At 38.6% G+C, this 14,703-nt stretch overlaps 1 protein-coding gene across 2 annotated transcripts in view; it reads right to left on the reverse strand.

Annotated features, from left to right (window-relative positions):
- Positions 1–205: 205 nt before the first annotated feature.
- Positions 206–14,703, reverse strand: part of INTS7 (integrator complex subunit 7) — a 54,868-nt gene continuing 40,370 nt past the window's right edge. For both annotated transcript variants that reach the window (XM_089529259.1, XM_089529260.1), the window contains exons 16-20: positions 12,338–12,406; positions 9,117–9,249; positions 7,143–7,241; positions 2,331–2,516; positions 206–1,670 (exon numbers count right to left, since the gene is read on the reverse strand). In XM_089529259.1, coding sequence (XP_089385385.1) covers positions 1,371–1,670; positions 2,331–2,516; positions 7,143–7,241; positions 9,117–9,249; positions 12,338–12,406 — 787 coding nt within the window. In that variant the 3' untranslated portion in view covers positions 206–1,370. The remainder of the gene's footprint in view (positions 1,671–2,330; positions 2,517–7,142; positions 7,242–9,116; positions 9,250–12,337; positions 12,407–14,703) is intronic.

Here is a 14,703-nt window from a genome sequence, read left to right on the forward strand (position 1 = left end):
GCTGCTTCGAGTCACTTTGGAGGTAAGGTGTTTCAATGATGCATGCGTCCTAAGAGTCCAGAAGCCACACCAAAGCCACGTTCCAGTCTGGAGCATGGCTTTGGTGCGACTTCTGGACTCTTAGGACACATGCATCATTGAAACACCATACCTCCACTGTGACTCGAAGCAGCTTTATTTTGGCTGTCTGTAACAGGCCATACTAACCTTTTTATTTCTCTAACACAAAGCTTTCCAACTCTTCAGAGAAACCAATTTGTTTTTTTTTTCTTGAGGGGAACCCCCCTCCACAGCCTGAAATGCTTTTTCCTGTTAAACAAGATCATCTTGTTTTCCAACTGGCATTGCCAGAGCACTGTTATATAAACATGGTTATTTTAAATATATTTTTTGTTTTATAAAGAAGCAACTAAAGTATGTAGCCGTAAGATTCAGAAGCATAAAAGGACACCATCTCAATAAATAGAATGATACGCTACTCTACTCTTTTCCAGCTTGACAACATTTAATGGGATTATTTACTGTTACGCAGAGATGATGTCTGGGTATTTGTGTCAAACCTACATTTGCAGAGGCATTGTGTAATACTGACAACAGTTGAGGTTGATACACACATAAATCTCCACCTGATGTGAGAGCCCAAATGCAGCATTTGAAATCATGCATCTCCAGAAGTGGTAACGTAATGGCTCAAAGAGCCAGTATGCAGCCATGTAAACCAGATAGCTTCCAGACTTCCTTGATGACTCAGTGTTTTCCAAGAGGGAGCTCTCACTGGTGATATATGAATGGGGAAAGTTCAGTAAAGCACCAGTTCACACAAGACTTTTTGTGAAGTAGAATGCAAATTTCCAGATATATGGAAAAGGTTATAGGTGATTGGCTGGATTATGTAATGTGACGAGTTCAACTCGTCACATCATCCCAAACATGCATTTCACAGTGGTAGGATCAGATGGCTGTGACAAAGCCATTTTAGGAGAAATTCATTTCATTGCCTCTCCACATAGAAAAGAGTAACAAAAACACTTTTTAAAAAACACTTAAAAAAACACAACTAAGGCTTCACTCAGTTTTAGTAATTTCCCCACATGTTAAGTGACATAGTGGGACATTGCTGGAATTCTGAAGAGAACCATCTCACTCAATTAGTCTGCCACATGGACATAGCTCTGGCTCTATCCAGGATCACTCTGCATTTTACAAGTGAGAATTGAGCCCCCAAAAAACAAGAGTGTGAGTGTGTGTGTGCATGCACGAGAACATGTATTGACCCAGAAAAAAGAAAGGTAGCCATCCTGGAGAATAAGTGAGATAAATGACAGCATCAAATCAAATGGGATGCCTTTCACGTGGATAATAACTGACAACTAAAAGCGGGAATATGCAGTTCGTGACTGAGGCTGAGACTGTGGCTGCTGTGGTGCCTGCTGTCCTTGTTGTTGCTGAAGTCGAATTTGCTGTGAATATGGATCTTCAAGAGACTTAATCAAGAGAGTGGTTTTCGGTCCTGTCTTCCATATAATGCCATTGAGATCTCTAACAGAAGACTCCACTGTGATACTGTGGGTACCAACAATGATGAAGTTCAAGAGGAACTGTGTGCTGAAGTAATCATTGTGAGGCTCAACCATCTGCTCCATTTCATTTGTCAGGGTGTCAATGGGCATCTGAAAAACAAAGAGTCAGAACAGCATTTCATGATGTTTCTCTAAAAGAGAATTCAGTTGCTACATAGGACACAGTGGTTCCTCAAACAACATTACAACTTCCTGAAAAGGATTAAATAAGATGATGATCTATATGCTACATCTTCATTTAGCAAGCCTAAGCAAAGTGCAAGCAAAGTACAATTATTCTAAACTGCTCAGCTGTCCATATCTAAAAAACAGGATTTGGGAATCTCTGACTGGCCGTGCCAAGTGATCAGCATTTTCTCATTTGAATAAATTTGTTTCCTGCTGCCACACAGCTGTGTGATCTTGGCAGATTACAATGCTAGGGCATTTCAGCACCACTGCCAAAATAGCAAGTGGAGAAAAGGATTATCTGTTCCAGCACCCTTTACTTCCAAGATGTAAATGATACACTAGGGAGGGTAAGTTTCCCATGAAGATGTGATCAGAAACATCTAGGCCAGCTCATATTCAAGGGTCTAATTTTCAAAAGGGGTAAAATTCTCAGAGAAGTTTGTACCCACATTAAAACACTATAGAAACAAGATGCGGAAATACCTGCCATCCAACAAATGAAAGGAAACCTGAGATCCATATTCTCATGAGTTTAAGACTGCACAACTGCTGATAGTTTATGACTATACTTTTTCTTACCTTGTAGTCTTGCCCAGATTTGCTTTGCAGTGTTGAAGATACATTTAGACAGATAGACTGAATTTTGCGGAAAAGGCCTGGTTTGGAGCCATGCTGGACTACTCCTTCTACCTTTAAGGCCAATTGTTGGTTATTCTGAACTACAATGGGCTCAGCAGGGTTACGTGGAGATGGTGACAGAGCAAGCTGAAATAGATTTATATTTACTGCAGTTTCTTTAAAAAAATATTACATTTCACTCAAGAAAACATATGCTCATTCCCAAACTAATTTCAGACTACATATGATTGATTTAGAATCTTATTGCAGTCATCTCATTTTCTGTTAAATTTTTCCAGAGAACTTCAGATTTCCTTAAGATAAATGGGAACCAATTTCATTATCTTTCTAATGCATTTCATGATGTATATATCTTGTTACCAAATTATCTTATTTTATTAACATGGGTGAAGATGGATTTTGATTATATATATGGGGGGGGGGGGGGCGGTTCCCATAGGGTTCACTGTATTGCATTCTTGAATGCCTTTTTTTCTAAAATACCTTTAATAACTTTGCAAGTATCTTCACCCATGTTAATAAAATAAGATAATTTGGTAAAAAGATAGATACATCATGAAATGCATTAGAAAGGTAATGAAATACCTTTGCAAGGTATTTTACCAGCACATATACATGTAAGTTCAGCATTCCCTAAATCCTCTCCAGCAGTTTGGAGACAGGGTACCATGAATACAATTCAAGATTGTTGTAATTAAATATCAGTAGTAAATGTCTTAATGGCACTGGGGATGGAGGGTAGATGACAGGCAAAAAATTAAAGCAAGGACAAATTCCACCAGTGAAAACAAACAGAAGGGAGCAGAGGGCAAAGACTTTTACAGTGCTCTAGATAAAGGGCATTGGGGTCATATTTTATCATCATGAGCAGTAGTGCATTATCAGCTGTAAATCCACTTCAGTATGTTGCTTCCTTCCATAGAATGAAAATATTTTTATTTTCCATAAATAAGACTCTAGCTATAATGGTTCCATACTGGGGGAAGTTAAATATTCTGCACAACCAAGCTTTAAAGGTTTCTCTAGACTGAGCTACTTCAGGCAACAACTGAAAATGGAGAAGGGGTCCATGTCACCCATCAATTCAAAAACCCTTCCCACACATAAAGAAGTGAATATTTCAGAGAGGAAAATTCAGCTTGGCCTGCTTTGTGATATGTGAAGTTTTTTTTTAAAAAAAAAGTCCTTTAAGATTCATGTCTGGAATCTGACAGCAGATTGAACTCAGCAGTATATTTAATGACACAGGGCCAGGTGTACTTTGGCTTGGTGGTTGCTGTTGTTGTGTGCTTTCAAGATGTTTCTGACTTATGGCAAACTTAAGGCAATCCTATCACAGCTTCATCTCATAGCAGTACTGTAGCATTTAAAGGCCCAACAACATTTGCATGGGCCTTTTCAACCTAACCACATGGGCAATAGCAATAGCAGCTTCATTTATATACCACTTCATATCGCATTGACAGTCTCTAAATGGTTTGCAACTGTAAGCTAGTTGCCCCCATCAAGCTGGGTACTCATTTTAGTGACCTTGGAAGGATGCAAGGATGAGTTGACCCTGAGTTCCTGGCTGGGATTGAACTCACAACCTTGTGGTTTTCTGAATGTATAGCCACAGTACTTGCATCTAACCACTGCACCACTGGGGTCAATAAAATGTGTGTGTGTGTGTGTGTGTGTGTGTGTGTGTGTGTGTGTGTGTGTATATACACTCATGTACATTGTGCAATCTGCTCTGCCTGGTTTGGGGCCATGAAACTTTAAATAAAGAATAAAGAAACAGAAGAATAGTTCTTACATTGCTGTCACTGTGGATGAAAGGAATTCCAGTAATCCTTAATGGAAGAAAGCCTTATGCACTGGGGAATGAATGCTACCAACCGTCTACAATCTTTTGGTAAGATCTCTTGCTTGTTAAGGACCCTTAACTTTTGACTCTGACAGCTGTTAAATAAATACACATAGTTCAAGTAACTTCAAACAGACGTTAACTCAGCTGTTATTGACACAGCCAACTGATTAAAAGAAGGAAGTCCAAAACTTGGCATACCTGCTCTAAAGAGATTTAATGCAGCTGTTTCCAACCTGGAAACCTCCAGATTTGCTGGTCAGTCAAAACAATTTTGCATGAAACATTGAGATTGCACATGGAACAGTGAAGGACAACATATACTAAATTTAATCCATGTTTTTAACATGCCTATAAGGCTAAATAAAAGAGAGTGACGTAGTGGTTTGAGCATTGGACAATTGGGGTTTAAATCCTTGCTCAGCCATGGAAACCCACTGGGTGACCCTGGGCAAGTCACACATTTGCAGCCTCAGAGGAAGGCAAGACAAACCCCGCTGAACAAATCTTGACAAGATGACTTGAAGGCACACAGCAACAACAACAACAGAGAGAGGTTGTGTTGTTCTTTATTACACAAGACATACACACAGTGTAGTGATATGCAACTATAATCAACACCATAATGATTATAAGAAAACTAAGAAAGAAAAGGCACTATCTGAGATTCTACTTCATGATTCTTCACAATACAGCACTGTGACACAGAGACAGCATATCTTCTGTACAGTCAAAAGTACCACCTGGCTAAAGTATCTGTAGACTGTATGTGAAATATGCAAATAAAACATGTTTGGATTTCTCTAAAACATGAATCTTGTGTTTATGCAACTAAGAAAAGGTGTTCTTTGGCAGCATGGATAGTCTTTGCTGGTTCCTTTCAATATATACATTATTTGTATAGAAAATCTGCATGTGTACTTGGAAACTTAATTACTTTATAGGAAATACAAACAAAAATTCATCAGTGATACCTTTATTGGCCAACCGAAACGCACAATATGTTTGTTGAAAGCTTTTGAAGCTCCATGGTATACTGTGAATTTTGGTTGGCCAATAAAGGTATCACTGATGAATTCTGTTTGTATTTCTTAAATGGCCAACACAGCTACCCCTGAATGTTTACTTTATAGGAAGGATATGAGGTTAATGGCATGACAGCATTTGAGACAACATTACACCAAATGGATAGTCAATAAAACCAACCATTAAAATGAGGCAGGAAAAATGAAGCAATAAGATAAACCACAAGAGTTTAAAAGATACATGAGTGAATATCAAAATCTATCAAACTATCCAATTTTATTGCACAAACATATCAGAGTTCACAGGCCCAATTCAGCTTAGGAATGCCATCAACGTTTTAGAGTGACCAGCGCTAAGTGGAAATGAAAAATGAGAACACACAGCACAGGCTTTCTCACATATTTCTTTCAGAAATATTACAGAAGTGAAAAAAATTGTACATAACAAATACATATTTATATAGTAAGCCTTGAAAATAATTACTGTGCTGCATCCAGCATAACTGTTTTTGTTAATTATGATTAGCTCCACTTCCAAGGGGCATAGCTATTGGGGGCAGGAGACCAACATGATAACACTGACTTCAAATAAGAATTCTCCACCCAAATGAAACTTCCTTTCAGTTGCCAAATTTCTAGCACTGCAGTGACACAAAACTTCACCTGAGCATTCAGAAATACAGTTTAGGCACTCAAAGGAAAGGGGAGGCAAAATTTTTAAAGAAATATGAATAAGCAAATACATACAAGAGTTCTAGATGTGAATGGTCTCAATAGATTTGTCTCTGCAATGTTTAAAATTTGAGGACTGAAGGGGCTACACCCCAGTCACTCTTATTTTACAACTCAGTCATTTCCCCAGTTTTCTATACCGCCTTCTCTCCCCTTCCTCCCACCTGTCTCTTTTGCTCTCCCCGCTTATGTTGTATCAGGTACTATACAAAATGAGGGAGACAGTCACAATAGCTTTGTACTGCTCCTGCCACCTAGGAGGAAAGAGATGTTGTTCGCTCATGTTCTTTTCCCCAGTCTTAAAGGGGGCAGAAGATACAGAGCCAAACAGGATCTCTCACATTACAGAAAAACAAAAGAAAGTAATAAAATCAATGTGTGTGTCCCTATCCAAACCTATTTAGGGCAGTGGTAAATCTGTTGGAAATACTCCTCCCCATACTGCTACTTGTCTCATGGGGGGAAAAAAGGATACCCTATCTTGTTTGACTCCTGCTGCGAGCTGGCACAATTCAGCTATAGCAATCTTATTAGGCTGTGCAGAACACAAATTTATCCATAATATCTTTCCCTGCTTCACGGAATCAAGGTAGCTGGACAGTAGAGACGTATACTTTTTCTTGAGGATAAAGAAAGAGTGCTGCACAGCAGTGAGAACTTATTTGACAGGGAAATGCAAAATACAATCTGCCTCACACTTGAAAAAAAGTCTGATATATTTCCCTCATAGGATCAGCATGCTGCCCTTTTAAGGGAAGGAAAGAAGTGCTCCTTCACACATTCTTTACAGAGAAAAATTTGTGTGAGGGGGAAATTACAACTAGAAATATAGTCAAGTTTTGAATTACACATCTACATGGAAGGAGAGCATAAAATCTAATGGATATCATTTCTGCTGACTAATATCTTGGAACAGTTTAAGGTCTGTTTTAAAAATAATTTCCACAGCCTAACATTTACTTCCAGTTCAGTTATGAATATCAGCTGAGTAAGAATTTGAGGTAACATTTTACCCTGCAGAAAACAGGTAACTAGATAGTTGGATCAGCAATCGTCCCACTCTTTCTCCTGCCTGCCATTACACAGATTATAATCAGAATATCTTTTCTTTAACTGCAGTTGAAATCCAGTGTGACTATAGCTTACCTTAATGCTAGTTGACTGTAGCTTCTGGAAAAAATACCTCTGAAACGACATGGGGACTTTCAACAAGGCAATGACTGCACTACATAGACAAGCTGTGTGCTGGAACAAAACAATGCCAGGCCAGATCAGTCTTAATCCTTTTTACAGCAGGGACAGGAAATAGCATGTACTTTAGTGTTATCCCCACAGTTGCTTGCACTTAAGAAATCAAGACAAACCATCGCTAGGATTATGAACAGCACAGAGACTGGAAAACTTCCCAGCAGATCCAGTTGCTTTCCTCTACAACAGTGGTCCCCAAACTGTGCGCTTTAAGAGATTTTGGACTTCACCTCCCAGAAGCCTCAGCCATGTTGGCCAATAGTCTGAAATTCCAGGAGCTGAAATCCAAAATCTCTTAAAGGGAACAGTTTGAGGATCATTGCTCTACAAGATAGCAGTCCCTTTAATAGCTCTAAGGTAATTTGGAAGACAGAACAATAATGCTCTTTCTCCTGAGCTTTCTTCCTTTCCTTCCTCCAACACATGACTGAACACAGACATCATTCTTCTTATATACCTTTCCTAGGTACATAATGTGATCATGAAATTATGGGAAAGAAAGGAGAAGCCAAAGCAGACTGATTTGTAGGAGCTTTACACAGGTGTTTTTTGGGGATCTGCAGAGGCAAAATGGAAAGCCAGACACAGCAGTTCAAAAGGGAGGGTTGAAAATGAGTAAAGTTTTAGAAAGTAAGTACCATAAGAAAGAAAGAAAGAAAGAAAGAAAGAAAGAAAAGCATGGCAGGAACTAAACAGGAAACTAATTGAAGGAAAATCCTGAAACTTTAGGAAGAACAGCTACGCCAAAATGCTGTGGACAGATTGCCCTTGGGGCTATCTGTTATGAAATGGCAGAAGTGGCCAGCGAGAAATGAACACCAGAACTACCAAGTCAAGATCAAACCAAAGGCCTATCTAGATGCCACTGGAAACCCTAAAAATAGGACACGAGAACAATAACCATTGCTTGCTGGTGCTCAGCCTTATTTTTATTTTACTTTTCCACAATAGTTCACACAACTAAAATAGTAAGTATGCCTCTCTCTGCTCAAACTTAAGAGACGAGAATCTTATTTTCTTCTCAAAGGGATGAAATGGAAATGACTTATTATTATTTATTATTATTATTAACCTTTATTTATAAAACACTGTAAATGTACACAGCACTGTACATACAATCTTTTTAATTGAAATCAGTACTGATTTCAGACTTGAAATCAGACCTGGTTCCAAGTATAGTGGGACCTTGTTATCCGCTGGGGTTTGGTTCCAGGATCCCCCATGAATAACACAATCTGTGGATGCTCAAGTTCCATTAAATACAATGGCAGAGCAAAATGGTGTCCCTTATATAAAATTGAAAATCAAGGTTTTCTATCAGGAATTCATACTTTTTTTTGAATATTTTCAAACTATGGATGCTTGAATCCATGGATAAAAAATCCATGTATAAGGAGGGCTGACTGTATAGGCAACAGAATAACCTCATCCAGACAAAAGAAATTGTTCTCCACCTTGTACTGAAGTTAGTGTAAATGGTACATGTGGTCTTGGATGACCGGGTCCAATGAGAGACACTCTGCACTGGTGAAAAGTTCTACAGAAACACAATCAGCTTTAACAAATAAAAGTAAAGGCAGCCTTTAAGAGGCTTCACAGATGAAGTTACTGTTTTATAGCCATCACAGAACCAGATTTGTTTGGCTTGGCTCAGTGACTTTTTGAACAAATGAACAAATATTTGTGAATCAATTCAATGCAGATAGCCAGGCATTGCTGTATGGTTTCTTATAGTTTCAGAAAATGAATTACAGATTACTGCACTTTTGATTTGTCCCTTTAAAGTTAACCTGAAGACTTAACTCCTTGACATGAGAAAATTTACAATACCAGTATTTTAGAAGCCTCAATGACAAACTAGAAATTACTTGCCATGTAAGATACAGGTGCGTATTTTCTATTCAGTGATTCCACTTCCTCCAGCACATGACTGAACACAGACATCATTCTTCTTTCATATTCACTTGTGACATGTGCCACTCCAGCAGAACCATATTCCTGAAAGCTAGAGAAGAAATTACATGCCAGTGATGCCCAATCTGTATTTTCTCTAACTTGTCCTCACAGCCTTCGCAACTTTTACACCCTTTAAGTCTCACGATTGAAAGAAAAGACATGACAAACAGTCAAAGTAAAAATATTAATTGCTCTCTTAATGAAGATTTTATAATTCTATACAGAGACCTAGAAAAAACTTTTCTTGGTGTACCACCTTGCATCATAATAGCAAGAAGGTGGGAAAAAAATTATTGTCCTGCATCAGATAACTCAAAACATGATATTGTATGCATACAAAAATGGACCTCCCAAATTAGAGATAGCAATTAAATAAACAAAGATATGGCAGATTTCACAGTAAAGTAATTGGTTTCCCTTCATATTGAGTACATCAATGAAAACAGTGAAGATACATAACCCCTGAAAACTGACAAATCTATGGAATTATGTTTGACATCATTGATCATATTCTGCTGTTTATCACATCTTCCTATACTTTTGCTTTATTTTACACTGTAACTTTGACTTTTTTAAACTATGGGGTCTGTGTTTGCTCTAAAAACCAAATAACTTTGCTGTACGTGAAAAACAAATAGTATCCAATAAAATTAACAATTTATGGGAAATGTGGTGTCCCAAGTAATTAGCACAATCTCCTTGGGTGGTTTCTACAATATCACAGGCGTCTTCAGTACTATAACACTTAACATGAAAATAATATTAATCTTGCTATTCAGATGAAAATGTTCACTTAATCCAAACATTCCAGTCCCCTTAAAATTTCCTTGCACATCTTTACAAAAAAATCTCTCTCTTGATATACCTCAGTCATGCGTGCACGGTAGCTGCTTGTGCACCATGTTCAACACTTTTACAAAGAACTGAATCCATGAGAAACGTCACAGCAACCCAGCAGTGATGCATGGATGGCATCTGCAGAGTGGACTATCTCTCTTGGCAAAAGGAAAATGTTCATCTACAGAACCCATCCATTGTGAGTGAATGAGTTGTAGCCTGTTAGTAATGCAGCATGAAAGCTTCCCTTCCTCACCTCCATCCTGGGAGAAGAAAGGAAAAACATTCTGTATTCCATTTGGGTTTTAGAGCAGAACAAAAGCAGTGCTGCTTTTTTCTCCTTCAAATATAAGAGAGGAAGGGGTTGTCTGCATGGGCCCAAAGGCCTGTGTTCCCTCCGGCTTCGCATCTTCCAGTTCAGACAACACAGGTCAAAACTTTGGGGCCAGGATTGGGCCTGATCCTACCATACTGAACACAGTTCCAATGGATCTGGTCCAATCCCAGGGTAAACAGCCATTAACCAGGGTCAATTTGAACCCTGGTTTACTACAGAACTGTGTATACATTTATCTTTGCAACAGAACTGTGTATACATTTTTCAGGAGCACCTGGCAACAGTGCTCACCCAGGTTGACATGGGGATGGGCAGGTATTTTACACACCTGGAAACTCTGCTGCAAACCCTGCCTGTTTACATGGTCCCCCATGCTCCTTACCTTGCCGCACCATCGCTAGTATTGAGAAGCCCCCTATCACGTCCGATGCAGAAACAGAGGAACCTGACCACATGGGTGCAGCCAGGTGCCCCGTTTCCACATCAGAAATGGTGATGAAGAGGTTCTCAATACCAGCAAAATGGCAAGGAAAGGAGTGTGCGACAGTATCACCAGTAGTGAGTCTTGGGCCATCAGGGGTACGGGTGTGTAAAACATGCCACCCATCCCGACCCAGGTGAACACTGTGGCCAGGTGCTCCTGGAAAATGTATGCACAGTTCCGTTAGTTTCAGCAATATAGTATTGCTCTCGTGCCCGCAAAAAATATTTTCAACCATTTGGAAAAAAACAAAACATATTGAAGTTTATTTGTATGTGGTATCCCCATGGAGGTACATTTTGAGATAATTTTTCCAATTTTTAGTCTCAAAGGATCTGATCTAGCATCTGTTATATCAACAAATATCAGAGTAGGCCCAAGGGGGTATTTTTTAAATCAGTGCTAGCCTTATATTACTAATGTTGTCATGTAACTCCATATTTGTCAATGGCATTGCAACAAAGACTAAATATCTTGTTCATTTTGGGAACTGGAAGAGCTAAGGAAGAAAATGCAGGTGATTCAATATGCAAATGGATCTTATAGCACCTTTGAGACTGAGAGAAAGAGTTGGTACCATAATGCTTCCACCTTCTTTCTCTCAGTCTCATTGGTGCTACAAGATCCCTTTGCATGCTAATCAATTCAAACACAGCTAATGTCTTTGAATTCTACAGACTATTCAAGAAAGCCCTGTGCCATGAAACACACACACAAATTAAATAGGCTTGGAATTTCATGCCCTAATTCTATTCAAACTGCAATGCCCAGAAGCCTCTATAACATCCAGGTGCCCCATGGCATAGGCAAGAGTTCTTCTAGTTCTGTCTTGAACACTGTACAAAAGCAGGATAACCATTGCTTTTCAATTATTTTTCTAAATTTTTCTGCCATTCCCATGAAAGATCATTTAACCCAATCATCATTATACTTCAAAGAAATCTGGATTTAAACAGAATTGTATTTTTGTTGTTTTGATTAGTGTCTAAACAACCACTTGTGCACTGTGCCAAGATATTAATGTATATTAATATTGAAATGTCATATTTTTATTGAAAATAATAGTTTTTTATTATTATTAAATCTTTTAAAATTAGAATAGTTTTCATTAATATGGCTGCTGGTACATTGAAAAAAGCAAAAGAAACTAACCATTTTCACTGTGAAGTAGAGGGAAAAAACCCCAAAATTTAAGTGAATGATGAATATTGGCAAAACAGTTAAGTTCAATTAATAAGGCCCATTTAGCTTTTAGTGAAACATAATTTAAATTAAAGATGACCAAATAAAATAAATGATAATCTGAAGGGACACTGGAATACATTTGACACTTGGGTAACTTTACATAAGTTATATTATAGCAACATAGAACAGATAAACTACTACTGTTGTTTTTTTACACTCTTGCAATTTTTCAATTTAAATGAGAAAAGGCTGGGTAAAGGGAGGGGCGTGAAGAAAGTACATTTTCATCACACTTACCTTGCAGAGTCAGGATCTAAAATTAGAGCTTCAATTGCATGTGATATCAATAAACAACTCTGCTGTTGTCTGATGTAATGTTAAAGTTGAACAAATGAAATGTGTGAAATTTGTTTTATATTATATGATACGTAATATGACAGCCATGAGTTATTATAATCAAAACGGCCTTCATTACAGTGAGTGGAGGGAGGGAGATATAGGTCATCATGAGTTTGATTTAAGTAATTCAAATCACAGAATCAGAGTTGGAAGATATCACACATGCAATCCAGTCAAACCCCTTCTCATCCTTGGGCATGGTTGGGCAAGGAGACTGGAAGACTCTACTTCCTCATGTAAACTAACTATAACTGGCCTTCAGTATCCATGGATTCTGTATCCACTGATTCAACTATCCATGGCTTGAAAATATCCCCCCCTGAAACCAAACTGCAGCAGATACCAGGGGGCTATAGGACAATTTGTTATTACATATGAACTGGGACAAGTTGTGTTAATTTAAACATAAATTTGATTGAACCAATCAAAGACAAAACTGTTGTTTCTCATCATGGCTAATTTAAAAAGAACATAATTTTTACCAGGTTCTGACCCAGTAAGAAACTGAAGTTAATTTAAACCCGCAAGTAGATGGCTCCAATCTCTTTGTGACTATACTAGAGAAAAAGAGGGCAGCAGTTTTTAAGTCTTATGTTTGAACAAGGCTGTTATTTGGTGCCAAACAACTTGATTATGCTATGCACACATGGCAGCAAGATGTATTCAGGCCCAAGTTCATATTACAAACACACAGTATGTTTTATAAAGCAATGTAAGCAGTAACTCTGTCTTGATCAGGATCTAGGGAATCTGAGCTTATATGTAATAGAAAAAGAACCGTATATACTTGTGTGTAAGTTGATCTCCTGTATAAGTCAGTTTTTGGGGCCAAAATCATGGATTTTGATATGATCCATGGATAAGTCGAGGGTCAAACACTGGGGCAAGTTACAAAAGATCTAAAGGGGAAAACCAAGCACCACTTCCCTCCCTCCTCCTCTCTCTCAGCTCTCTCCTAAGGGTCACAGTCTCGGCATGGAAAATGGGGAACAAACCTCGGCGTACACACACACACACACATACATACACATTCTCTCTCTCTCTGCCTCTCCCTTCACCCCCATGATTTCCAAGGCTCATGGCTTGAAAAACAGGATACAAACCTCTCTCTCTTTCTTCCCTTCACCTCCACGATTTCCAAGGCTCATGGCCTGCAAAATGGGGTAGATGCCCAGGGTGGTTTGTGGCATGTTCTGCTACTGCTGATTTTTCTGGCTGGCCCAGTTTGCAATGTCTCTCATGTTCCTTGATTCTTGTTTGCACACTGCATTTGGTGGTCCCTATGTAGACTTGTCCACAGCTGCATGGTATGCGGTAAACTCCTGCAGCTGTGAGAGGATCTCTTTGGTCCTTGGCTGAGCGAAGCATTTGCTGGATTTTCTTCATCAGTTTGTAAACCATTTGAAGGTTATGCTTCCTCACCACTTTGCCTATTCTCTCTGTGACTCCTTTGATGTATGGTAAAAGTACCTTCCCTTTAGGATTACCAAACACAGTGTGCAAACAAGAATCAAGGAACATAGCCACATAGCCCCACAAAAAACTATGGATGCTGGCCATGAAAGCCTTCGACTTTACATTTATAAGCAATATTAACCTATTCCCTCATATATAAGTCAACCCATGATTTGAGTCCATTTTCTGGCATAAATTTCTCAACTTATAGTTGAGTATATATGATAGTTTCTCATAGCTGTGAAAAACACTCAAAAGGTGTTAAACACAGGAAGGGCCTGGATGAACAGTTCAGAGGATGTGGTCCAGGAACTCTGGAACAGCCATGTGTACATTTACAATCATACGACAAGATTCACATTTGCAACTGAGGAATTATTTGCTGCAGCAGCTCCCAGAGCCAAAGGAAAACAAAAACTGTCCTCAAAAGAGAGTAGCAGAGCATACAGTATGAGCATAACTAGGGAAAAATTTTTGGCTATGCCATCCAGAAATTTCCAAGGGATTCAACAACTTGTACTTCAAAAAATATGAGCCTCTTAAAAAAATCTAGGCAGATTCTGGGCCACTTGTATTGAAAGATCTCACTGCCCAGCAAAACCCAAAACTAATTTCATATTAAGTTCTATTTGGCTGCAGGTTTCATAAACTGAATAGAAGAGGGAAGGACCTCGGGGATAACAATTGGGAAAGTCCTATCTCTGAGACTTTAGAACCCATAACTAATGGATGGATGGAATTGAGTGAACTCTGCTGAACTAGTTAAGAGTAATAATTTGACTTAGTAGCAAAGTTATTAGCATTGAATT

This window comes from Sceloporus occidentalis, unplaced genomic scaffold, assembly GCF_023333645.1.
Source record: "Sceloporus occidentalis isolate IW3139 unplaced genomic scaffold, rSceOcc1.0.p SCAF_6, whole genome shotgun sequence".
NCBI classification, from domain to species: domain Eukaryota; kingdom Metazoa; phylum Chordata; class Lepidosauria; order Squamata; family Phrynosomatidae; genus Sceloporus; species Sceloporus occidentalis.